At 41.6% G+C, this 27,827-nt stretch overlaps 1 protein-coding gene across 6 annotated transcripts in view; it reads left to right on the top strand.

Annotated features, from left to right (window-relative positions):
• The window catches only part of SLC45A4 (solute carrier family 45 member 4), a 103,138-nt gene that overhangs the window by 21,807 nt on the left and 53,504 nt on the right, over window positions 1-27,827 (top strand). For 2 of the 6 annotated variants that reach the window (XM_068155450.1, XM_068155447.1), the window contains exons 1-3: window positions 65-258; window positions 5,135-5,254; window positions 27,115-27,729. In XM_068155450.1, coding sequence (XP_068011551.1) covers window positions 27,486-27,729 — 244 coding nt within the window. In that variant the 5' untranslated portion in view covers window positions 65-258; window positions 5,135-5,254; window positions 27,115-27,485. Of the gene's footprint in view, window positions 1-64; window positions 259-5,134; window positions 5,255-9,564; window positions 9,628-27,114; window positions 27,730-27,827 lie in introns of those variants that run through there. The other 4 variants (XM_068155449.1, XM_068155451.1, XM_068155448.1 and 1 more) reach the window with 3 other exon arrangements.

Below are 27,827 nucleotides of genomic sequence, written 5' to 3' on the forward strand. Positions count from 1 at the left end.
CACTCCTCTCCGCTGCATATTCATGACCCCCGGAGCGGGGAGGGGGCGGAAGCGGAAGCGGGAGACGGTTTCCGAGGAGCCCGGTATAAAGCGGCCGCTGCTGCCCGGTGTCGCCCGCGTTCTCACCGCCGTGAGTGACCTCACTCCTCCCTCCTTCCCCCCCACCCTCCCCGCCGGCCGCTGCGGCCACTTCCCGGCACCGCTGCCTCCCCCGCCGCACGGAGCTGGTCCCGGGTGCAGGGGGAGACCCGGGGGCAGGTAAGGGGGTCGGCGGGTGACGGGTCTCGGATAGAGGGAGCGGGCAGTTGGTCCTGGGAGTAAGGGCGGCTGAGCTATGAGTGGTGTCTGGAGTGAGAAGGGGTGTATGAACTTAAAGGAGCCGTTGGGAAGCTCTGAGGCGGGGGGAATGAAGGGCTGGTGGAAGAAGGTTTGGGGTAAGGAACTTGAGGGTCTAGCGAAGGTGAGGGAGGGTTTGAGGTGAGATGGGAGCTGATGAGGAGAAGAGTTTGGTGTGAGGAAGGTGAGGTATTGAGGAGGGTTTGGGGTGAGACAAGGGGCTGGTGAAGGTGAGAGCGTTTGGGGTAAGACAAGGTGATGAGGGTGAGGGGGTTGGGGTGAGGAAGATAAGTTGGTGAAGGTGTGGAAGAAGGGTTTGGGGTGAAGGAGGTGAGGGGAATTTGAAGAGCTGTGGGACTGAGGGTAAGGAAGGGCTGAGAGTCTTTTGGGTGAAGGAGTTAGGGGGCTAGAGAGATGAGAAAGGGATGAGAAGTTTGGGGGATTGGGGGATGTGGTATGTGGGGATATAAAGGTGGGAAGGGTATGAAGAGCTTGAGTTAAATGTGAGGGGAAGGTTGTGAGAAATGAGGTGAGAGAAACATGGGGCTTCAGAGGTGGAAAATCAAGATTGGTGATTGTTGATGGTAAGTACAAAGGAGATGTGGGGCTGCACCGGTTGGGAAAAGATGAGAAATGAATGTTAGGATTGGAAGGGCTTGGTCAGGATGTTCTGGGGTAATGAGCTCCCATGAGGGAATGATGGGGTGTGAAAGAGGTGGCTGTGTGCCCCTTCGAGATTATGTTGGGTGGTGAGTACGCTGGAAAAGGATTTGACAAGGGGACCAAAGATGGAAATTAGTGTGGCTTTTCAGACTACTAAACTTCACCAGCCTTGCATTTGAATAACTCCATGCTTAACCTGTAGCCTGATCTTTATCATAAAACAATTGAGACTCACCTGACTTAGTCTGTGATGGTGAGAGAGTTCTGGGGGAACTACTTGGCACTTAAATCTGCAGTTTTCCATCAGATCATGTTATCAGTGATTTACCCTAATTTAGCACCTTGGCAGGTGCAGAAAATGCTTAACCTTGAAAAATATTTTCCCTCTGGGGCAGTTTTGTGGTAGTGATTGGCCTGCAGTATTCTCTGTGAATAGGAGGGGGGAAGGAGAAGAAAAGATCTAGCCAAGGCTCTTACTTGGCACTTGGTGGAGTGAGTGAATCAATGTTGTTAAGGCTTGGCTAATGCGAAGAATTACAAATGGGAAAGGATAGGAAAGGTATTGCAGAATGTTGGATGGAGGAGATTTCTTCAGGAGAGATGTTAAAGAAATGAACCTCCATGGTCAGGCCTCACAGGCAGATAACTGCAATATTATAGGGATTCTTGAGAAGAAACTGCATTGTTACTGTACATATCCTTAGTGCTCTGTGTAACCAGCTCCAGTGTGATCTGCAGCATGTTCCACTGCCTTGATCAGACAGCGCTACAAAAATATTTAATGAAATATGGTTTGGCAGGAACTTGAGTTCAAATAAAGAGCTGGTGAATGCTTTGTTTCCCTCTAGAAGTCAGGCTTTCTCATGGTATCTGGCAGAAGTTGCTGATGTGAGTGCAATGACTTTGCTTGTGTGTGCCTTCTTCCCCCACACCAATATTGCAAAATTTTCTTCCTTGCTTTAATGACTACACTGGATTGATAATATTCAACAAGCCTAATTTTGCCCTTACTCAATAAGGTTTTTCAGAAAAAAGATTAAGATATTTCATTGACACTGGCTGTAAAGGCTTTCAGAACTATTTTTACTGTAGGTTTGAAATGCTCACACTACCTTAAGCTCCTAACACTTCATCCAGTAGTCTGAGGCATCCAAATGAGTTCCCATATCTGTCAAAGGTAGTGGCAGCTGCTGTCTTGGAAGTAAGAGCTTCATTCCAATATTAATGAGATTAAATTAGATATTTAAGGGAGCTTTCATAAGGAAATAACAATTTCCATGATGTAATAGAAGGGATCAGTGGAACAACTTTCAGTTAGCGATTTGTAATATCAGAAGCCAGTTTACATGGGTTGGCTCATGCCTCTCTGAGCAGGTAAATGATAGCAGTTCTTGCACTCAATTATGAATGACTGAGGCATCTTCAGTAAAATTGAAAACGTATGGTTCTATAGATAACCCTCTTGCGTAATGCCTGTTAACTCCTGCTGGAACCTGCTGCTCTCTGGGAGTTTGTTGCTGAGAAAGGAACGAGCAGTATCTGCTGGCATGATTGTGTTTGGATGCTATGGGGGCTGCTTGAAGCTGAAAGCAGTCCTCTCCCTCAAAGTTAACGTGTGTTTTACAATTGTTTGTTTTAAGTTTGCCTGTACTGCCTTTAGCTGACAAAGGATGTCTTCTACTGGAGGTGCCCTTCATTAGTGGTGAGAGTGGTTGGAAGACTGACATGGTGGACAAACATCGCTCCTTCTGTGTTGTATTACTACAGAATTTATGAAGTGCAAATTCTGTTCCTGTGCCCTTTTCAGTGGGGCAGCAAGTAGAATATTTAGAAGGCTTCTAACCAAGTGTGGTGTAACTGGGACTGAAACAATACACATGCTTGTACATCTAAGTACATGTGACCTTAATTTTTCACACTGAGGCAAATGTGTGGACTATTTGAGCTTTCTGAAGCAACTCCCTTTTATTGTGCTGTGTGGAAATACATGCTCTGAAGAGCTTAGAGAAAGCAGGCTGAATTTGGACCCATCTCACAAGGCTGTGACCTCAGAGGTTAATTACCTTTAAACTCACTCCAGTTCCTTTACACAGTAGCATTTGATCTTGTCTGGCTTAATCTGCAAACTCTGCCTGTGATGTGCTGCTGTCATTGTTAGCAGAATACTCATTACTTCAAGTTTAATTTCTAGAGTAGGTAGCCTGTTTTGCCCACAGTGTGTGAACATGTCTACTTGCATGTTAGGCAAAAACAGTGAAATGCTTTCTCAAAGTCCATCACAGGAAGCTGTGGATAGCAGTTCTTTTTGAGTTTAACCCCATGTTGTGACTCCTGACAGTAGAAGTTAGCCTAAAAATACATGCATCAAGTGAAGCAGTGTTGAGCAGCAGTGCACATGTGGTTGTGTCATGCTTGTAATATAAACAATCTTCACTTGCACTTCAAACTGACTTTAATCTGATGGCTAGCGTGAAAGCATGCTGAACAGAGGCAAAGCTGTGTGAGTTGAGTGGGGCTTTCCACTTGATCTGCCAGAAGAGCTCCTGTGGAAGGTCTGAGACTGTCATGTGATGGAAGGGGAAGCTTTAGCAGCTTGCAGAGTAACTGGTAACATGAAGAACTGTTTGTACTTCATTTCAGTTTTGCAAGGATCACTCACATGACCTTTACCTACAATATCTCCAAAATCCCAGGCTGTGACTACTGGCATAAGGTTCATCAAAACTACACTGATGTACTACTTCCATTAGAAGGCTTAAATGATTTGATAACTATTCTGCTAGAGCTCCTGGTCTTTCAACATGCAGCATGTTATCAGCCTTATTAAACAGCTTCTACTCAGCAGTGTGGCCATCTTGGGAAATAGAGTGCAATGATTATCACTTGGCATAATATACTAATGCTAAACTTGCATGAGTGTTTGAAAGCAATACTTTTCCTAAGCAGTGCGTTACTCTTGCCTGGTATTTGCTTTAACGAGTTCAATCCTTTCTAGTAGGCCTGTGCATTTAAGTTGCCCTAGAGAAAATACAAAGGATTCTGGCAAATTCAGTTGCTATAAAATTGAAGGAGAATGCCTGCTGTAAGCATGAGTGACACCATGCTGTAAATTTACAGAGCTGGTGTTTCAGTTTGAGAGTCACCTTCCAGACAGGAGATCTTGGACACACCAGAAATGAAGCCTAGAAGCAGACACAGTTAAACTATGGAGCTGTGCTATGAACCAAAGACTTTACATGGTGTTGGTAAGCTGCTGCTGGTCAGGTGACTGTTTTATGGTCAGCAGCTTATCAGAGTTACCCACATGTCTTGCATTTGAGTCCCAGCCCTATGTGGAGTAACCACCCAGAACTTCCACTAGTAAGGGATATTATGTCCTCCAACTGGGACTGTGAGTGTCTCTTGAATCCAAGCACTTACTATCCTGAATAAACTGGTTATTCTGTTATGCTTCTGTATCACAGTTTGCTTCTCCAAATGCAATAAGATACCCTGAATTAAAAAAGAGATGAGTTCATACCATTAAATCTAGACCTCTGATAGGGTTGCTGAAGACTGAATTTGCCTCAAATTAAAAGCTGAACTTTAGGCATCTCAGCAATGGATTTAGAGCACTGCAAGGTGTAAGTCACAGTGGTTGGTGTGCTGTGAACTGCCATCTTAGGGAGACTGGCACACAGTAGCTTAATTAAAGCCTGTTACTGCTGGTGTTTCCAAGAAGTGCTGTGAAGTCATTTATACTGTAAGTGGCATGCTGCATTGTAACAACTCAGGAGAAGCAGCCAGGTTTTCTCATCAAACTTGCTCTTGGCAAGTGACTCTGGCAAACATCAGGACACAAGGCTTTTGTTGGGTAATGATTTGGTTTGGCTTAGGTGCTGTTTCTGACCTTGGTTTGGCTCTTACTGGCATGTAGTCTGCTTGAACATGAATTCCAATATAGAGGTGATAGGAGATTGCTCTCCTTAACATGGACAACTAATAAAACTCTTAAAACCCCATTAGAGTTGAGGAAGACTTGCTCTCTGGTACTCCCATCCATGAAGGATATAGGCTATTGAGCTGTAGTCCCTTTAGCTTGAGGACACCTGGCTGGTTTGATGTTTTAGGTGTGACTTAGCAGTCTCTTTTGCAGTGTTACACGAAGACTGATCTGGGGATGTGCGGTGCTCGGGGAGTGGACTGAGACCTACTTTCCTTGCAAGAGTGAAGCTGTCAGTCAATAGCTTCTACTTCTGTATCAAGGCATAAAAAGGTAGGAGTCAAACAAAACTTAGCCCTAACAAATAGACTGAGAACACTTTTTAAAAGCTTAATGTGTAAACAGCAGTGGGAAAGCATTACCCCTGAACTGTTTTGCTAAGCTATATCCAAGGTGGATTTTATCAGTACTGTGGGGGAAGCAAGACTGTTGCTCTTAACAGAGCACTGAGTTTCCTCATCTTGTTTTAAATGAGAGCTCTAATGTTTTTGTAACTGAAATTGAAACCAGTGTTATGCTGACCCTGCATATTTTCTATCCTCTGCTGGCTGGCCTGGGCTACTTCTGCATGCAGTACAGTTCATTTATTTTGGAGACTTGAAAACAAGCCTTTATCACCCTTCAGTGCCAGATAAATAAATGATCTAACTGGGGGCTGAACCCAAAGTGCTCTTTTACAAAAGCACAACTGCATATCACACTTATCTTATTCGTTCTGTCCTTGAATTATGATCAGTCTTCCTGGACCACATCCAGAAACCAGTGGCTTAACCCAACAAGCAATGACTACAGAGCAGTCAGATTTCTGTGCCACTTAATTTCCTATCATCACTTACATGCAGCAAATGATCTTCCAGAATACACTTAATCTGAGCACTGTTTAACTTACAGACTTGATTATCAATCAAATGGGAGTACAAACAGGAGGAACAGGAATTAACTTGATGCTGTATCTTTGCTTCCAGATAACAGCTTCAGGGTTAGTGGCTTCAGTTGCTTGTTTTGCTTTGTTTGGGGTGTGCTTTGGTGTTGTGTGGGTTTTGTCTGGGTTTTTTTTGGTTGATTGGGTTTTTTTGTGGGGAGAGGGAAGGCACTTGTAGGGCAAAATTACTCCTCCCATTTTATAAGGGGAACATCTGAGTGAGTATACTGGCCTGTGCAGTCTGGCTTTGGGTACTCCCAGAGGAGTGATTTGAAAGTCTGAACTATTACTCCTTAGAGTAGTGTGGCTGGCCAGCCAACTCCCAAGAGTTCAAAAAATAACCCAAAACAAATGCACAACTTGCTTTAACACATCTAGTGCATGTCCTGTTTGCTGTCTGAAAAGCGTCTGAGGGAATCAGCTCATAATGTAGGTTTGTTCTTTTTCTTGGCTCTTGTCCTGCTTCTAACTTTGGTATAGAGAGAAAAGGGTAACACTTCCCAATGCGGGAGTTATGATTGTTTCCAACATCACAGCACTTCTGTAGCTCCAGCTGCCCTTCACATTGATTGCCACAGCATTCAGTGGGCTGCAAAGAGGAGTGTCTCAACAGTTATCTCTGCTCTTCCTGGTCTTACCGTTATTGGTGGCCTTACAGTTAGAGCTTTTTCTGCTCCTTTGCTTTCAAATCACACTTCAGATTTGTCATCTTCTGGGTAGGATCTCTTCAACACCCAGTATGCAGTAGCACAGTACTAGATTTGTCTACTGGAGAAACTACTGAACCAGATAAGATGCATTCTCTTCCAGATGGTTGCTGGAATAGTTTGTGTGATAATTCAGGATGCCATTTGAAAATATGCCTTTTCACCCTATAATACTAGTGGGATCTCTGATATGAGCTGGATTCAAGTGCTAGATAAAAGCATATCTACTGTGGCCTTTCAACTGTGTATAATCCTCAGTTAAGCTGTGTATAAATGGATTTGGGTTCCCATCCAGTGAATTGTGTGCTAGAATCTTCCATAGGTGCCTGTTCATCTGGTGGGTGTGATACTGAATTGTTATTAATTCTTTTACTTGGGCATGCTATAGTCTCTGGTATGATGACTTCAAACAGAGCTTCACTACTTTTTCAGGGTATTTTTAGCCTGTTCATGGCTGGATCTAAGTAATATCAGAGTAGTGAAACACTTAAACAGGTTGCCCAGAGGTGGTAGAAACCTCATCCCTGAAAACATTCTTCAAGGTCAGGGTGGATGGGGCTCTGAGCAACCTGATCTAATTAAAGATGTCCCTGCTCACTGCAGGGGGGGTTTGACTTGATGACCTTTAAAGGTCCCTTCCAACCCAAAGCATTCTATGATTCTATGAATATCACTTTGTCTACATAAAGCCTAATGTGTCTCAGGGACATTTAATATAAACCTGACTGTGTACTCCTTGAACAGATTTCTTTGCATTTTCCTACGCATAAGTCACTTCATGGAAAGCTACACTTACATCCTCCCAGTGCTCAATAACTGGAGACAAACGTGTGTGTTCATCAGACTACAAGATTTCGGCTCATTCCAGCAGTCTAATGCTGCACAGTATCTCCCCAAGATGCAATTAAATGTCTCTTCCTTATTAACTATGCTCCTAAGTTAACACCCTAAGAGATCAGTTCCAGTTCAGTGTTAAGGCTGGTTACTGCATAACTGATTATAATTAATGTCTAAATTTATCACTGGTACAATAATAGCTACAGTGTTCCTTAAGCCTCTTTCAGAAGCTTTTGGTCAACAGACTCCCTGTTGGCTAAGTAGTCTGTGTATGTATTTCTCAATATCTCCCTTGCCTTGATGGTGGAGCACAACCTCCTTCTGCTGGGAATCTAGTAACTGTGTCCCTGACAGCCTTCACTGATCTTCAGAATTTTAGGGACTTTCCCACTGGCAATAGGCTTGTCTGTGGCCAGTGGTAAAATTTCCCTACAAGAGAAAGCTTTAAGTCCCTACGTAGCAGTTACTGTATTAATACTGAATACACTATAGCTTACAAAAGACAAGTTTAGGAAAGTGTTAAGCATTGCATGCAGAAATTCCTGCAGTCCAAATGGTTTGGAGACCTTGCCTTTAGGAAACAGGACAAAAAAGCTGCTGCAGCTCAGTGCTTAAAGCATTGACTGAGTTCTCAATAAAATTGCTTAATGTTTCAAAAATAGTCTGAACTGCAGAGATGTTCTAGGAGATGTCTTGGTAATAGTTCCCCAAGCTTTAATACTAAGGGTATATTGACTGATAAAGGCAGTCTTACATTAATGTTTACTTCACTTTTGTGCTTATATGTCCACCACGTAATATCCATCTTGCATCTAAATTAGTGTGGTCAGGGTGGAAGCACTGTGCAAATGAAAGCAACACTTTGTTTATCTCTAGTGGCAGCACTCAGTTCATTAATATTGCATCTACCTTAACTTGGAGAATGAGAAAGATGGAAAACCTGCTAGTGACAAATGTTAAATAAAAATGGGTCCCTTGGTTTTGTTTCTCTGTCCAGCATATGTCCTAATTTTTACCTGGTGTAGTTGTGTCAGTGCCATTAGTACGCTTCCGTTTTCTCACTCACTGATATAGGGATTAGATTGTTTTCTCTTTAATTGTCTGAGTGTAGTAGTGACATCTTTTCAAATAACAATGAGAATACTGGCCAATTTTTGGCTTGCATTAAACTTTTAAAATATTGGACAGACTGAAAGCAAACCAGGAAGCCAAGGCTGGAAACCTCTTGACTCCATCATATCTGATAAAGTAAGTGAGAACCCAGAACTTTCCTTCATTAATTTGTAACCTCACAAAGTTGCTTGATGTAAGCAGCTCAGACCAAAAGCTACATGAGTCTGTCTTTTTGTATATGAAAGTATTTTAGGCCTGTAATAATTCTGTCACCTTTCAAAATTTGCAGGAAAGATTGGGAATACAGAGTGCCTACATGATGACTGATACAGCTATTTCTTGTTTGTTTTGGGGTTTGTGGTGTTTTGTGGTTTTAATCTTGGTTTGTATTTTAATGCTAGATCTGCATTCCTAAGACTTCTATTCAGAACGTTGGTCACAATCTTAAACTGCAGATTATGCAGGGAAAGCCTGCAAGTCTGGGTAGCTTTTCTTGTCAGTTAAGTGCAGTTTCCCTCGCAGTATATGAGGAGAGGTTGTATCCAAAGTGACAAACAAGTGTCACTGCTCATGATCTAGTGGCATTCAGTGTATGCCTTTAGCCTATGACTGCCAACACTTCTGAAATCAGCTTAATTGCAGTAAATTGTGGTCACACCTACTCATAATGGTAGGAAGTGTTCAATAGAAAGCATGTGAAAAGGTATGTACATGGGTTCAGTTTATTTTTGTACAGTGGAGAAATGTGGGATCAGGTCACTTGAGATCCTGTGCAGATGACTGGGTTAGTAACCCCATTTCTGTGCTAAAGTAAACTGGAGATGTGAACTATTTTATCTGGGGGTAATTAGCATTTCATGCTGAAACTAGAAAACTTGTCTGTGCTAATCTTGGTTCCATGTTCTGAAGGCTGATAATGCTTTATTTGCAGAGTTCTGCACTCACGTAAGTGAAGGTTTAACCCTGGTTGAAGCTTAGTTTTTACAAGTCAAGAATTTTTATCAAGGAAAATACAGGATATAGCTGTCTGTTTCTTCAGGCTTTGTGTGTGCTGAGTGGTGACCATGGTAAGTCCATGAAGGTGAGCTGAGAGTTTTCCTAGTCAAAACTTTCTTGGATTATCTGCAGTCAGTGCAAATTGCTTCTGTGTGTGTAAGTAGGAAGAGCTTTGAATTATTTTCTTTCAGGATTTAGTTTTTCCTAGTAAATGAGTGGTTTCATAGAATCACCCAGGTTGGAAGGGACCTCTAAAGATCTAGTCCAACCCCCCTGCAGTGAGCAGGGACATCCTCAACTACATCAGGTGGCCCAGAGCCTGGTCAAGCATCACCTTGAATATCTCCAGGGATGGGGCCTCAACTGCCTCTCTGGGCAACCTGTCCCAGTGCTCAACCACCCACCCTCACTGTGAACAGCTTTCTCCTAACATCTAATCTGAATGTACTATTTTCTAATTTCAAACTATTGGCCCTTGTCCTGTCACTGCAGGTGTTCATAAATGGTCCCTCCCCAGCCTTCTTGCAGGCCTCCTTCAGGTACTGGAAGGTGGTGATTAGGTCTCTGTGGAGCCTTCTCATCTCCAGGCTGAATGTCCCCAGCTCCCTCAGCCTTTCCTTGTAGCAGAGGTGCTCCAGCCCCTGATCATTTTTGTGGCCCTCCTCCAGACCCTGTCCATTGAAGGCTCCAGAGCTGGACACAGTACTCCAGGTCTTATCAGGGCAGAGTGGCAGAGTCACCTCTCTTGATCTGTTGGCCATGCTGCTTTTGATGCAGCCCAAGATGTGGTTGGCCTTCTGGGCTGCGAGTGCATGCTGTCTGCTCATGTCCAGCTTCTTGTCCTCCAGCACCCTTAAGTCCTTTTCCACAGAGATGCTTTCTAGTACCTCCCCCAGCCTGTCTACCCTAGCTAAATTATCTTAAACTCACTGCCTCTTGATTGAAAACCAGAATGCACACTAAGATTGTGTCACACCATGGCTGTTGTAATGTGGAATTCCAGTCTACAAACCTAAGTATCTTTTGGCTTAAAAATAAAGGCTTAAAATGAAATGGAAATGACCTTTTGATCTATTTAACTGTGATCTGTACTTCTGAGAAGTTCATGGGTCAAAAGTCTGACCTTTTTACAGTAGAGGAAATATGTTCAGCTTAGAAGTGTGCTACTGGAAGAACAGAAAAGTCAAAGCTGTTATGGAATTACAAAGGCATCTTACTTGAATGAGAAGAGTTGTAGTGCCCCTGGTTTTGTCTGTTTAATTTTGGCTGCTACACAAAACAACATTAAGAAACTTCAAGTCTATTTAGGCTCTTGAAACCTTAAACATTCAAGTATAATATATACTTAACTGTGCACTGCTTTAATCAAATCTTATTCCTCCCAAAAAATCTGGCAGGTGATTGTTCAGACAATAAACACATCAGTTTATTGCATAAGCTGGTACTGTAATTGGAAAAGTAGAATGACTAAGCAGAGTGTTCTAGGTAAAGCTGCCAAAATAGAGCCCAGAAGAGCAAGCTATGCTTTTCATTATAGTAAGCTTCCACAACCATGAAACTTTTTACCCTAAGGGCTTCCTCACCCTGACAAGTCACTAAAATGTCAAATGCCTCTATGTGCTGTCCAGTAACTTGCATAAATTTTATGGTCTTAGTCAAATGCTGAATGTACTTTTTTGTTCACATTACACAAGAACTAAATAGTTTTCTTCCTCAGCTTCCTGTTAGTGCTGAAAGCACACCCCTGCACATGAAGCCTATGTAAATGGGCTTGTGGAACTTGGTAGCTAAGCCAGAGTGTGTGCTCACAATTGAAGTGTGGTGAGGAAGGAGTGAACCTTCTTTAGTCATGATGGCTAATAACACTTCTGTGACTGACAGCATGTAGAGAATATGGTAAAATTCTGGTTACTACCTGGGCCAATCATTATTACTTTGGAAGGATCACTTCGTTTTGTTCTTTGAGCAGCTTTTATGCTTCAGACCTACTGTCAAGCATTCCTTTCTTTAACTAAATTTCATGCCCTTCAGATACAGTCATGTCTTCTGGCTGTTGTCCTTTCTATTTCCTCCTCCCAGCTTTTTCTAGTTGGGTCAATCTATTTACCTACCACATGCTTTGCTCACTGAAGTGTTCAGGCTAAATGTTGTTGTGCTTGATAAGGATCACCTCACATGACTAATGATTCCTTATTTCTAATGTAACACTAGGACAAAAGTTAAAATACTTGCAACAAACAAGATACTGACTTGGGTTCCACTTCTCTGCTATAATCCACAAATATTTCTGAACAATGTGTAATCATTTGTAGTAAAATTGCTACCACAAGTAGTGCTTGAATAAATATTTGCTGACTTTTGCTTTTAGTTCAAGCTGAATCCTCTGAGCTGCCACTAGAAAGCTGCTGAAGCCTTACTTAGGAATGTGTCCCAACTGCTTCTGTGATGGTTTCATCTGTTACCCTATATACATTAAAATGTTACTATATACACCACAGAGAGCTTTTAATGTAAGGATGTGTAGCACCTATCACAGCATGTAAGACTTGTGAAACCCTGCATAACTGCTAATTTATTGAAACTTTAATATGCTTTGAAGCAGGATTTTTTTCTGGAAGACATCTTGAGTGACCAAATTCCAATCTGGAATTGATTCTAAAGGTCTCTAACTGAAACCAGAGAAGGCTTACAACAAACCATCCAGTATGGCCCAGTGTTTGCAACAGGCTTTTTACAAATTCTAGGCAAAACTAATGTCAGTCTGACCTGGATAACTGTGCTCAAAGCCTCACTCAATTGATATTCTTTCTTTGCTTGCTCATGACTGCCATATACTGTAAACAGGTATAATACTTAAAGTAATTTGGACTAACATGTACATCACTACATAGAGGTGGCAATTTTGTCTGTTCCTCAAGGACTTAGCAAAGTACATGGTAGAGTTGTTCCTTAACTCACATGAGAAGTCTGCAAATTCCAATGAGCTGTTGCCTATAAACACCTTGCAAGCAGTGAAGGAATGAGTCAAAAGCAGTGATATAATTCAAGAGTAAACGTGCTATTCCTTATCACCTCCAGGTGTGATAAATGGACTTAGCTACTTCTGATGTTAGAGGAAGGAATCCTGTTAATTGTCTTCATGGGAACTGGGTTGGAAGCTAAGCCACTATCTTGTACCAGAATAAACTGCTAAGAGAAAGTATTCAGTTAAAAGTAGAGCAGCTTTTAAAATAGTCTGTAGACCTAAAGCTTCTGAAAAGATGAGATTAGGTAATGTCGTGCAGTGTTCATTCAAGTACCTGTCTTTGGTTTTGCAACTTCAACTCATCCATTTGTTGTAGAAACTGAGTGTCTTCCTGTTTCTCTCTACAGATGAAAGCTTGTGATTTCCTCTGCATCACAAATAAAGCATGTAGTTCTGAAATACTTGTAGTTAAATACCAAACCGCTTCAACCAGGTGTATGTGTGCTGATGTACTCCCTGACCTCTGCCTGCAATTAGTGATGATACTTGCTTGGGTTGCTGTTGTGGGTGGTTGTCATCTCCTGGAAGCTGGACATCAAATCAGTTTTGAAAATGGAGGAATTGGTGTAGTGTAGCAAGTAGAAGCCACCAAGACTTGATCTGGGGTGACAGGGGGTTAAATTAATGAGGTGGGAATCATAAAAATAGTTATCTTTGTTTTTCCCCAAATTAGGTGTAAGAACTTACTGAATGATTTACGGGTTCTATTCAGTCATGAATTCTACCAGGATGCTTATGGGCTGCTTTAGTACTACTTAGAGAATTCAGAAAAGGGAAAAGGCTAAGCCACAAAACAGCTTCACCCCACTTATTTTCAGAGGCAAGCCAGGAACCTTAGGGAAAGCCGATGAGAACACCAGGTTCTACTGAGAAGGATGGAGCAGGAATTTGGTGTCGTTCCCTAGATGTCTTGCCAGTGGCAGGCTCCAGCGACTGCAGGTTTTATAATCTAATTTGTGGATAACGCAGCACGATCCAAAGGAAAAGGACCCACCAGAATCAAAGCATCCACAGACACGGCTGCTATGAGGGAAAACTCCGGAGCAGCAGCACTGCAAGAAAGCCGCAGGTTTCATAGCAGGCAGGGTCGCTTCAGGGCAGGCAGCTGGACCTTAGGTAAGGTCCAGGGAGAAGCCAGGTCCGAGTGGAGCAAGCAAGATGAATGTGGGAATGAGGGCAGGAGCAAGATCATGGCGAGAGCCCCAATTACTTTCTGGTCACTCTGTTTAAGGTATTTCCAGACAATGTGTCCAAGGCCAATGTACAATGGGTGCGAAGCACTCCCCATAATCATAGCTCCCAACCCCAGCGGACTTGCCCCACGGGGAAGGAACCTCCACCCTGGTGGCAAGAATGGGCGCTAATTACCTGTTCCCAGGCAATTTTGTGCCTTTGTCTTTCCCCATTCAAACCTCGCCTGATGGAGGTGGGGGAAGGGGGTTTGGAGCACGCCATAACCCACATCAGGGAACTGTATCTATCATCTGTAATACTATATGATTAGACTCGGCTTTCTAGAGGAGCAGAGAACTCTGTATCCATTGTACTTTTAGGATTGGAGAAAAGAAGGCAGTGAAGACTTCAAGAAAAGAGCCAAGTGCCTTAGCTTGCTGTATGCAGTTTTCAACAGCTTCTGCTGAAACCCAAAACCAGAGTGAAGAGTTGAGGCTAAAAATCTTGCACCAATTTTTTTTTACTATATGAGCAGAGCTACAGACAGGCTAAATGAGAGTGGGGCAAGGCGAGGGGAAAGCCAATGGTGCCACCACAAACTTTATTTTTAAGAATATTTACCTTTACTTCTTTAAAGTCACAAAACCAAACCTTTTTCATCAGGTGGTCCAGTTGCTGCTACATCCCCGGTCTCCCAAATTTCCCACTTGGGTTGAGACTTCAGGATCTATCCAGAGTAATAAAATAAGAAATTATTGCTTGTTCTGTGACTGAGTGCACTTGGGTAAAAGGTCTGCCTTTTCAGGCTATTGGATGTCTAGCAGGACAACCTGCTACCTCAGCTGTTGCACTTCAGTATCATGCTGTTCTGGAAATTTTGGTGTTGCCCTCATCGTCCTTCTCATGCTGTTTTGAGTGCTTGCACATATCAAAGCATCTTTACCTACCTACAGAAATACCTGTGATAGCATCTGACCACGAATTCACTCTGCCAACGAGAACCATCTGGAAGGGTACTCAAGCTCATATCCAATTAGCTGTGCATAAAGAAACAACCACTAGATCAGCTTTGTTTTCTAAACAATCAGCCTGTGTAGGGTGAACATCTCACTGCTATGTTTATACCAGCAGTGCAGCATCTAGAAAATGAGTTACATGCAATCACTCTGAATCTTGGAACTAAATTAGTATTGGCTGTGAGTTCTTGACCTTAAATAGCAGTTTTATGCAAAGAAACTTCTCCTACTAGAAGAAGCCTACTTAATCCAGTAGACATTACTGCAACAGCATTTTTGTCCTTATGGACATTGGAGAAAAGGATGTTTTAGGTAATTTAACACTGCTGATAGTAACCTCCAACAGAATGTGTTTGTAAGGCAAACCAATCTTGAAGCTAGGTAAATGTTGTTTGGCATCTTTACTGCCTGCGTGGCCTGCTTGTGGCATCTCTAGCTGGCTTGTAACAGAGTGCAGCTGATAACACCATTATGCTGATTCCCCTTAACCACTCCACTCCTGGAAACTGCCTCTGGGGATGTAAAGGGGCACAGGTGCTGTACCCTAGATCAGACAGTAATGCTTGCAATTGCATGGATGAGATCTTCCCCTATCTCACAGTGCAGCTTTGTCTGTAAAGGTAGCTGTTTTGCAGTAAGAATACAGGAAAAGTTGATGGACTGGCAGAGCCTGCTACAAATTGTCAGAACACGACAGGATTAAACCTAGGCTGTGAGATGTGTTTGCTTTAATTTTCACCTGTCAGCTGTAAGAACTGCTGTAGTGACTGTGCTGACAAGACAGCAGACTACTGAAGTGCTTCAGCTTTGGTACAGAGCTGCTGCAGGTCTCATCCTGTAGCAATCCAGATGTGTGCTGCTGGTGACATGGATGCTGGAGCTTGTGTGTCCTATAGGAGGAGAGTGGCTGATGGTCATTCCCAAATTAGGTGAAAATTACAAATTCTGACAAGCGTTTGCCAAGTGTTTCATAGTTCTACAAAGTCAAAAATGGAAGGAGGTCTAAATGTTTCCCTGCTAGCAGGTCTTCATGTATCAAGTTCAACTGCCAAGCACTTGTAGCCTCTTATTATTTTAGCACATATGTCAGTAAATATCTTACCCTGCCAGTTCTAACAGGGTTACAGCTTAGCAAAACACATTACTAAAATAGCATTTGTTCATAGTCCACAATCAAAACATGTCCTGATCAAGCTGCCCTTAAATGCAACCACCTCCTTTTTACAGGACTGCTTATAAACTGGCTGCCTAAATCCTGTTACTTGCACTAAATTTTTCTAAGGCAGGTAGTTTATAAATACACTGTGTTGGTCTAGGTGTTGTCTGTCCCTTCATTATTTGTATTGTTTTCTCCTAGAAGGTGTAAATCAAACAGTACAATTTGTATACTTTGCTTGAAATACTCTTTATGGAAGTTCTTAGTGTATTGTTCCTGAATGCTGTATGTATCTTCTGAAATCAGTGTGATGATGCAGCCCTTTCAAGCACCGATTTACCTGTATTACTGACCAAACAGTATTTATCTGGTATTATTAAGGTTTATTTTATTAATTATTGGTGTTAAGAGGGAATTCCTAATTTTAGTTCTTTATCTTGTACCCTACTCAAAATATATGGTCTGTGCATCAGTGCTAGGTCATTTGAAATGTTTATTGAAATGACTGAGGAACTAAATCAAATAGCTCTACTTCATGGTAATGAACATCAGCATGTTTTATGCTGGTATTTGGGGCAGCCCGAAGAACTGGCCTAGGGATCTGCTTCAGTGTTCCAGCTGTACATTGATGGAGTGTTTTCTCAGTACTTGTTTGTAATCACTTGTACTTCAAAAGGGTGGCACTGAAAATGTTTGCCAAAGGTGCTGCACCATAATTGCAGCTCTGACCTGTAGCTGTTTTCTCTATTAGCACCAACCAATGCGAGGCTTGAGGTCATATGACTGAGCAGCAACTGTTTTGCTGCACCCTTTTGCAGCACAGTTGCATTAAGAGGAATTAGATCTTGAGTGCCAGGGAGGAAGTAAGAAAGAAATTATGTCTAAACACCTTTATCCCTTTCTTTCAATACTGTAGCAGTCAGCTCCATTTAACATTTCATCTGGGGAGGTAAGAGTATTTTACTTGGCCTAGATGGAGGGAAGCTGTGTGAAGTGGGAAAGAGATGAAAGAGGAGGGATGTCTTTTCTTTAGGCTGTAAGTGATTGCTTAATGCCAAGTTATAGTGATAGCATACCGGTTTGATCTGTGCGTCCACTTGAAGGGAAGTGAGCATGCATAGAGCAGGATGGTATAACCAGTTATAGCTGTTTACAAACCCTTTGGAGAATCTGAAATGTGAGATGCTCTCTTCTGTCTTGTTTTGGTTTTTCTGAGGGAGTAATTATTTTCCCAGACCTAGTAAAATCTGGGCAAAATCTAACTTCTCTATCTCTGTCAAAGGGTGAACAAAATTCTTTGGAAGCTTTCAAAAGCTTAGCTTAACAATTTTCTGAGATTGAATGATGGTAATGCGTTTAGTGACTGGTAATTGAAGATAATTCCAAGGAATTAGACTTTGCAGACATTAATGATATGCTAGAGGAAGTCAGCTTGTGAAGATCTGTGCTGTGCTCCTTTTTGTCTTGATCTATTGAATAGCTTCTGTAATTGTCTAATACATATTCTGGCAGTATTTGGGTTTCTTAAGCATTTACAGCCTGAAAAACACAGCCTGAGAATTTTTGGAGCAGTGAATATAATTAGTCAAAATGCCAGTACATGAAAATGAAGTATTGCACTCTTCGTTGCAGGTACAGTAGCACTGCAAGTGATATCTGACTTTGCATATTAAGTAATCGGTCCTGGCGTGGCAGTTTCTTACGGATGAGTATCCATGCAAAACACCAGTCTCGACCTACTATAGAAAGTACTTTGTTTCCCACACTGTGCAATAGGGAGGACAACCTGGGTGAAGGAACTTGCAAAAAAAAAGATAGTGGTAGTGATGCACTGATAGGATTATTCTTGCCCCACCAGCCCTGGCAGGTTAGACATTGTCCTTCCTTCTCAGGAAGATAAGATTGTTGAAGTTAATCTGCTTTGTAATGTGTTAAGATGTTCTCTGATGATAGCCTTTTTGTTTTTTTTTTTCCTCTAGTGTCCTACCTCATTGAGACAGAGGGAATGAATACATTTTAATCTGATAGGAGATGACTCTTGTGTTCAACATGGCTTAAAAACTTTCAGGTTTATTAGGCCATGCCTAAGATGGGCCTTAGCTTGTGCTGATCAGAAGTTTGGCTGTGCTTGTCTGAGCAAATGAGTGGATTTTCTCAGTGACAGTTACTTGCAGCAGTGTCAGACCATAATAGCACATTTATATGCTAGCCTGAGTGATTTCCATCCCTGTGAGTTTTTGTGTTCTTTGTTCTCATGAAGTGACTTTGGTTTAATCATGGGGTTGTGGTGACAGGTTGGACTTTATGATCATTGAGGTCTCTTCCAACCTTGGTGATTCTGTGACTAAGTTGTTGGGGTTTTCTTTTGAAAATAATTAGCTGTTAGTTCTCACTGTCTTGCCCTTACCGTAACATTTATCTCGTTTTGGGGGTACAACCTGCTACCTGGAGATCCAGCTGTCATGAATAAGGCATGTTTGACTTTGTAGTGTAAAACTGCTCCTTAGAGCCTCTTTTACCAGAATCACTGGTCCCAGCTGTTACACTTGGAGCTAGCTGAGAAGGCTTCTCTATTGCTATTTACACCCATAGCCTTAGCTGTTTACTTGCTTAATGGCTCTGTATTAATAAAAGTTAAGGGAACAGGAGCTTATAAGAAGTTTTTTACCCAGCAGTATAACAAAGAAGTTTAATCAGATAATACTATCTCTCCAATTTAAGACAATGAAGTATTTCCTACTGAAAACAGGATCAGGAGTCATTTAACAATGTAATCTGATCTAATATTAGTAACAGCCTGTGCCTTCAGGGATCAGTGTGGTGTCCAGTCCGCTGAATAAGGTCTGTCTCACATTAAATTCTGGATCCCTTTTAAAAAGATGGCTTCCCAGAATTGTTTCAGTAATTTCATAAAGACCCATAGTTTTCTACATCTTTTTCCCATTAATATGATCAGGCTGGGGAAATGACATTGGCCCCCCAGCTTAAAAAGAATGATGAAACTCTGCTGTCTTACAAAGATGTTCTCCCTGATGTCATGAGGACCTTCATTTCTCCAACTTATGTCTTAAGCTTTCTATTCCTCCTTGCATGTCTGGGCAGGAAAAAGCCATAAGGGAAGTTTGTCATGGACAGATTGCCATCCATGAGCCAGAAAAATCTTACTCTTGGTTATTTTCCAACTAAGCTGGAAGGGGGTGGAAAGAGGGTCCCAAGAAAGCAAGGGGGCTTCCAGTCAAGCCTGTGTTTTATGAGAAGAAGCCCTGCAGAAGATTTAGTATTATCAAGGCTGGGACTGTAAGATAGCTTATGCCAGGTTTTAGTATTTTCAGGAATTTTGTATACATATCAAGGAAAGGGTGCAAAAAGTTTTCATTAACCCTTTTAAAATGAAGCAGCACACACCATTGCTCTTATATTTGGGGAGGGAGTTGTTTGGGTATTTTATTGGTTTGTTGGGGAAGTTGAGGAGTGAAGATGTTGCGTGTTCATTCTTAATAGCAGGAGAGCTGCCAGAATCACTTGCTTCTCTAGATGAGTATATTTTTCAAAAGTTACACACTCTCTTAAAAATTATCAAGGCAGAGGTAGTAAAAGACATCAACCAATTACAGTGTGTGGAGAGTACTGAGGGCAGGCAAAAGTTTGCATTGCAAGAAGGGGAAAAAGTGCTGATTCTGAGTGAGGTGGATTGGGCCATAATATTTTCATTATCAACGTGCTGCAGAACGAGTCTTCCTCTCCTAGACCTTCCTCTGGTGGCCTAAATTGTGTGGTAGCCTGAGAAGTAGGTTGTGATGCAAAAGCGTTGTGCTGGATCCATTGGTGTTTTGGTTGAGTTTTTTGTTTTGTTGGGGTTTGTTGGTTGGTTGGTTTGTCTTTAAAAACTAATCTTAGATTTCAAAGTAAATTTGTAAAGCTTATCCAAGCGTTCATTTGATGTCAGTCAGAGGGTTGCTTAGGCATGGTATCCTTGTAGAACAAGATGGTTTGTGCTGTTGTTTCAATGGCTTTGGTTTACCTGAATGATGAATTAAATGTTAGGGCACATCAAACGTGGTTCTATATTGCACTCAGTTAGCCTTAACCTTTTTCCGTTGCCAGGCTTTTAGTGATTCAAAACAGGTTAGTCCAGTTTAATGTCAGACTCTCTTAAAATCAGAGGTTGATTGTCCTCTCAAGATCTGGAGTAATGTTGCTTGCATATGGAACTGTTAAGTCATGAGGTATAATTGCATTTAAAAAAATTATTCCTGATCTAGTTTGGTTTTCACCTTCTTATAGGGTTAATACAGTTCTGGGTTTGGACATGAGCCAGGGGTGTGCACTCAAAGCCCAGAACGCCGACTGTACCTGGGGCTGCATCAGAAGCAGCATGGTCAACAGGGAGGTGATTCTGCCCCTCTACTGAAAAAAACACTTTTACTAGGTTTTAAACTAAAAGAGAATAGATGAGACTAGAAATAAGGAAGGAGGAAACATTTTGTAGTGAGGATGGTGGAACACTGGCAGAGGATGCCAAGAGAGGTGGTAGATTCCCCATCCCTGGAAACATTCAAAGACTGGTTGGACAGGGCTCTAAGCATCCTGATGTAGTTAATGTCCTTACTCACTGCAGATAATCTTTAAAGGTCTCCTCTAACCCAAAACATTTTCTTATTCTGTGAAAGCAGTAGCTAAAAGTCTTTCTGTTTGCATTTATGTGAGAAATCCTAATGGGAATTTAAACAACTTGCTGTCTTGTTGAACCAAAGGCCTTGATGACTCATGTGATGGTGTTTCTAGAAGTAATAGAGTTTCTTGAGTCTAAACTTCTATGAAGGAAGAACTTAATCAGACCACAGAAGGATGTAACCCCTTTGAACTTCAGGTAGACTAGTTGAGCACATTTTTCCAGCTGGGCCAGAAGCTTAGGTATGTTTTCTAAATACTTTTCTTCCTAGTGCAGTGGCTGAACACTTGTCTTGACATGGGCTGAAGCAGCTTCCCCTGTGGCCAGCTCTGTTACTATAAACAGCTGCTAATAATTATCAACAGAGCCACAAAACAACTGGGGAGAAAATAGCTGCCTGTTGGCTAAGCAAGTTGTGTTCTGCCTTGCATCTGGCAAGTATGAGGAAGCAGAATGACTGAAGAGCCTTCTGCTTTCTGAAAATGAGACCTCGTGAGCTGGGCAGGTGAGTCTGCTTTTTGACCTTATAGCCACAGGGATCCACTGACAACTTTATTTCTGTTAGCTGCAATTTTACACTGGCTCTGGGTATTGCTACCCAAAGTGATACTTTGGGCTGCCCCCACTCCTTCCTTCTGTCCTTATGTTGGTGTGGAGCCATGAGGCCGTGCAATCAGATTAAACCAAGCTGACTTTATAAAGGGTGTTTTTAGCTTCGTGAATGTGTTTTTGTCAGCTTACTTTTCAACCTAGATCAATTACACTGTCTGATTCACTATTTAGATGCTTGTGTGGCTGTGCAGGAAGGGGTGGGAGTGAGGAACTGGGGCAAAGAAAAGGAAGAATAGACTGCAGCTTTTAGAGGAAGTACTTGTGTATGCCATCTTAAAGTGATTGAGAAACCTGTAGTGTAAGCAGTATAATAAGCCAGTAATGTGTGTTATGTGATATTCCTATGCAAACAACTGACTTTAAAACAAAACTACCCTTGCTAGTAAAAGAGGCTGTCCCAGCAAATGTGTAGTTTGCTGTTAAAATTTGAAGCTACAATCAGTTTTGTATGGCAAGGAGTATCTTACCTGGTTTCAGCTGCTGCTACCTCTGTAGTGGCATCTATTGTCCCTATTGCAGATCTGTAGAACACAATTACAGGTGAGTCATCTGTGCAAAATAGGATGGATCAGCATCTTATGCTTGAGAATTGTCAAGTTTTTCTCAGGTAGTGTAGCCATACTGCAGAGAGATGAAGGTCAGCCTTGCCTTTAAGAGCTGCTCTTTCACAACAATATGCTTTTTGTCTACTGGCACGGTAGAGCACCAGAGGATTTGAACTCAATGTTAGTAATTATCCTTGGACAAATGCCATTTTACTCTTGAAAAGGCACAAGTCCAAACCATGTATCATTTTGCAAGCCAGTCAGATGCTAAAGCACAACCCAGTGTCCATTTTGCAGTTAATCATGGAAGGATTAATAAATGTTTGTCTGCAACACGGGTAGGATTGTTCAGCCAAACATTTATTTAATCTGAGAAAAGGCCAGATAAACTCAGAATGCCTTTCTTTCCAATGCTAATGTTAAAGTTATACTTAAATTGGTCTAGATAACTTCAAGAGATGGCCAGCTTACTTGAGAACCTTCGCATAAACGAACTGGGCAGAAAAGTTTGACAAATATTTGACAAATAAATAGAAAGACTGGGCAGTTACATGCTTGCCAGCTGAAGATGATTCCCAGGTGAAATGGTGTGGTTTCTAACAGGCATATGTCTGGGATGCACTCACTGAAGAAGGGAGGGTAAGGTGTGTAAAATTCTGGAAAGAAAAATCTTGTCCTATTAGACTGACAGCTTCTGGACTCTTACACTTTTCCTGTCAAACATTCAAATATTTAATGAAGTAGAAGTACATCTACCTTGGGTTTTTTGTCTCTGTTTTTTTTGATGTGTCATACAGAAGGATTAGGATTAGTCATCCAATGACAGCTGAGCAGAGTCATTAAAGCCTAGTTAAATTCTGTAAGAGCTGGTTCTTAGCTTTTTTGCCTTATGAAGTGGTAAGCAATAAAAAGACATTTGTATGCAGTCATGGCTCAAGGTATCTCTTCATCCTTCCTTCCTTCCAGTGCCAAGAAGACAGAATTCTTTTAAGCTATTGAACCCCTGTTTGAGCTAGAGTATTTCTTGCATCACTACACAATTCCTATGGAGCAAAACTGAGTGCTGCTCTTCACCATGATTTGAGATGACTTTGATCAATTTGTACAGTTGTATGTAAAAAAAAATAATTATCATATGAAAGGCAGATCTGGAAGACAAGAAATGGCTAGATAAGTGATTGGAAGTCAATGCAACGAACTTGAAAGACCAGGATGAGAAGGGGGTAGTTTGCCTCTGCTCGATCCCTCCTTGTTCCTTTAGGTATTAAATAGTCCTTGTACAGAACCATCTCCATCCTTTTCAGTTTGCTCATTCCAATTTTTCATAGACCAGGCTTATTTTTCCCTTCCAGATTCGGGGGTTTGTCACTTGTACACCCCAACCCTGTTGACATGAATAGTTTCTTATATCAATAAATGCCTTAGGAATTGCCTAATGGCTTCAGGAGAAGAAAGCCCTCCTAAAGGTTAAAAATTTTCTCTTGGTGTCCAGTTGGGCCCATTTAACTGTTTTCTACTTGCCAAGCTTTATTACTGGTTAATAAACTATGTGTGATTACCTGAAATTTGCTGCATACTCCATAGCTTTGGCAAGGGTTCAGAAAATCTAGTTACTTGTAGAACAGTACATGCCTTATTAGCAGGAGATATCTGGAAACATGCATTAAAAATAGTTCAGTCTTAAAAGATTCAGGCAGGATTACTGTTAACACCATTTATTTTGGTATTGATGGATTTGCTACCAGTCTTCTGACCTCCAGGTGACGGTATCAAGTGCAAAAACAGTTCTTGTCAACCTCTAAGTTCCAAACTAAAAGCATGCTGAGAAGTGTGATAGAAAGCATTTTCTTGAGGCATTGTGTTGTGTAATTGTCTGGCATGAGCTTTTTGTGCATCTCTAGCATCTTAGAGCATGCTAGGGAAAACCATTGAGTTTTGTGGACCAGGAAGGTGACCTGCATAGCTCTTCCCCTTTGAAAATGCATAAAGGCATGCAGTAATTTTCCTGTGGTTCCATGGTTCACATGCTTTGTCTGAACACAACATATTTCAGGCATGGGATTTTAGTGATACAGCCTTGTCAAGCCTGCAACATGTTTTGTGCTTCACACAGTCTTGGTACGACTTATGTATTGGTGGAAGATAGGTAGTAAAAAATAAACCAAGTAAAATTACAAGCAATTTAAGCAGCATGTACAACATCTTGCTTACAGCCTAGTTTTCAGACTATATTACTTGCTTGTTTTGTTGAAATATTAACAACAGCTTTACAGGTTTTGTCATTGTTGCAATATGGCCAAAGGTCAAACTAAAACATGTGTGGTTTGGTTGAAGAAGAGCTGGTGGTCAGGATTATTTCTGTATCTAAACTTCTCTTCATGCCCAATCTCTGTGCAATGCCCAACATGAACCTCTTTCTACAACTGAAATTCTTCATTCTACTTCCTTATTACTTCCTTGCTCTTTGTTAGTCATAAAAATGCCTTTTTAAACTTTATGGAAAGTATAGTGAGTGCCTGGCAGAATGGCAGAGGCATTCCTGAGATAAATGCTTTCTCATGCTTGCTTACTCTTTAAAATCATTGTTTACCTGCTATGTGGCTGGCTGGTCAGAAAAGTATAGATGAAAAGGAAGCTATCTTGAACTCTTTGTCACCATGCCCCTTGATATCTGGTTGAGGAAGAGATGCCCACTCTTAGTACCCAGTCTGCTGCCAGGTAAAATGTGAGCCTAATTCATCACTTCTTTAAAAACAGCAGTGGTGGACTCCACACAGTAAAGCCTTCAAACCACGTGAGGAAAGGGACTGTATTGGAAATTGCTGTGGGTGTTCAGTACCAACATTTTTTACAGTTATTGTCAGCGAAGGTTTGTCTTGTGTAGATGCTGATGTGGGAGCATGCGCTCTTGTCAGAGAGGTTGCACACAGATTGTAGATGCCCCATTCCTGGGAGTGTACAAGGCCAGGTTGGATGGGCCTCTAAAGCAAGTTGTTCTAGCAAAAGGTGTCCCTGCCCACGGCAGGAGCATTTGAACTAGATGATCCCTTCCACTCCCAACTGTTCTAGGATTTGTTATTTTAATCCAGCTTCTCATTAGATGCCATTTAGGAGTTCTATGCCTTTTTAAATAAAAGCATCTGTAATATTTACTTCCAGCAGGTAAAAGAGTTTGTGTCCCATTTCAGTAAGGAAGAATGTCACCATTCAAACATGCCAAATTCAAAATGAACTTAGAAAAAGCAACAGCAGCAGAATCTGTATTGGTCTAAAATGAGTATAAACACAACCTAGCAGGATTTGTGAAAGATCTGGAAGACCTTTCTGAAAGGCTGTTGTTCTCTGGCTCTTGTATTAGGCGCACTTGTAGACAGATGAAAGTGGTGCAGGAAGACTAGCATTATGCTTACCACAAAATTGGCATAATGGAACAGTAATTCTCTGTTCCTTCAGATAAAACCTGTGCATTGTGTCTCTTGCTATTGCACTTGAATACTGTAACTGCTTTTCCTGGCATTTTTAAAGTGTACTGCTGTTCTCATCTGCGTCAATTGCAGCTTCAAAGTCTCCACCCATCATCTATTATTCCTGGCTCTTAAATTATCTGATTGCTCCCCATCATCTTCCACTTCAAGAATGACTTTTTCAGTCATCCCTTAAGAGTCTCACTCAAATGGGCTAAACCTCAGATATCCTCTTTTGTCATGCCTCTTTATCCTTTCCAGTGACCAATCCTCCCAACCTGGTGGCATCCTGCTTGTGTAGGCTGCCCCAGTACATCACAAAACATGCTGGTGCGATGAACTGCCTTCCTCTCCATGCTTCATTCTGCTGCCCTGTAACTACTTATTACATGAGGTGTTTAGGGAAATTGAGTTAAATCTTTCCTAGACAGCAACAGAAGGGGAAATTAAGCATAAGAAAACACTTACAGTTAAAACTTTGGACTTGGCTTGTAACTCCCGTGCTCCCTGTTTTAACATCTGTCCAGTGATATTTAACGGTTTGACAAGAGCAAATTATAGTATTAAGTTATTGAGGTGATCAAACCAGAGAACTCTGGTAATCTAGGGGAGCCTGAGGACAAAAAGCCCAGAACAAAAACCGTTTTTGAATGGAAGAACAAACTATACACAATAAACCTGGTGGAGCTACAGCTCTAAGGGAGGGTATGTATCAGCAACAGAGAGCGCTCAACATGATGTTCCCATGCTGCACTCCTAGTAGAACAGAATTGCTGTTGTGATGGGCTTTAGACTCCAAAGGTGGTATTTTTCTTAAGGCTCATTTTCAGGTTCCCTGCTTGATGATCTGGTTTATGCTGTAGCCCACAAAGATTTTTTTAATACTTCTTTTCGTTGCCAGAACTGAAGGGCTGGAAACTGCAGTGTGGGGACTTTAGGCCCACTTTGCTGCCACAGCCAGCATCCTGTGGAACCATAAGCCTAAGGAGTTTTGTTCTAGGATATGAGTTTGGTCACACTGAGTGCATGGGTGTGAATATGCATCCTGCTAGTACAAACATTATGTAATCTGAATTTATTTAAAAATTCCTCTAAGTGCTTACACACATTTTGAGATGGTACAGTATGTACTGCTACATAGACTGTGTGACACAGAAGGGGGAAGTAAAGGAGAAGCTTGCCTTGCCTGGTTGGAATATATTTGAATAATTTTCATGTGTGGTAGGAGATATTTGTATCATTCTAATCTTCATGGACTTCAGAAGCCACTGAGCGTGTGGGAGCAAGCTGCTCTGGTCTTGTATGCAGAAAGTGAAGATGGATGCATATGCTGTACATATCCTCATTAAAAGTCTAGATATTCAACTGTAAGTCCTTAAAGTTGTATATTCCTTCTGGCTTATCTTTTACCATGCTCGCTTGAGGAATATCTCCATTATAGCATGGTGTGATGGTTGCTGCAAAGTAACTGGCAGCTTCCAGAAGTCTAAATGGAGAATCTGAGTCTATGATAATTGATGAATCATCTTCCTGGCATAGTACTGGAAAGTCCTATTCTGTTTCTGGAATGGAACCTGCATTAAAGTTCACAGAATTTGTTAGTCTTGTGTTCAATGTTCCAAGGATCTCAGACAAATATACTGGTATATTCTTCTGTGGCTTCATGCAGGATCACAAACAGGAGGAGCTTGGGAGTGCAGTTAAGCGTCATTTAAATGCAAGGAGTTTCAATGGCAAGTTCAGAGGTAGAAGGGAATGTAGAATAAAAGACCTTACGCTAGGTAGGCAAGGACAATGGAAAGCATGAAGCAGGAAATGGGGTATATGGTCGAGGGTGGGGGCACAATATCCTGAAAAAGCTATTGACATTTTTAAGTGCTTGCTTTTTGTTGCAGATTAATCAGCCACTCGATGGGGATTAACAGTGGAGCACCTCTTTGTGTCGCCTTTCCACCTCTCTGTAGCAAGAACAACTTCAGCACTTCTTCAATAATAATTATGAAACTGGTATTAACTGAATGGCAATTATGGATTTTTAACTCTAACTCACAGTAGACCAGCAAGCCATATGTTGAAATTCCTACCAAATAGCTTTTTGTTCTCGATGTCTCATATCTACACAAGAAGTTGCAAGATACCTGTTTGTACAAGAGGAATATAAGCATTACTTGCCTGAGGACCAGAAGCTGAAAGAGAAGACATCCTAACTTGTTTGTGGAGTTATGGTAGTATTATTTATATAGATATAACAAATATATTTTTTTTTATGGTAATGAAAATGGCTCCCCAGAATGCTGACTCGGAATCTATGCAAGTTCAAGATCTACCTGTGGCACAGCTTCAGAAACCAGAAAACAAGGAGAATGAAAGTAGGGAGGAGACTATTAGTGAAGGATCGATAGACCGGATACCAATACGCCTGTGGGTGATGCATGGTGCAGTAATGTTTGGCAGGGAATTTTGTTATGCCATGGAGACAGCTTTGGTAACACCTGTATTGTTACAAATAGGTAAGTAATTCTCACTTCTGTTAATCAAAACTTGTATATTTTTGCATTGGTTCAAGTCAGAGGAAGAGGGAAGCGGGATCTGCTACCTAAAACTATAC

Source organism: Melanerpes formicivorus, unplaced genomic scaffold (assembly GCF_026170545.1).
Source record: "Melanerpes formicivorus ecotype bairdi unplaced genomic scaffold, bMelFor1.0.p_v2 SCAF_32, whole genome shotgun sequence".
Classification (NCBI taxonomy): domain Eukaryota; kingdom Metazoa; phylum Chordata; class Aves; order Piciformes; family Picidae; genus Melanerpes; species Melanerpes formicivorus.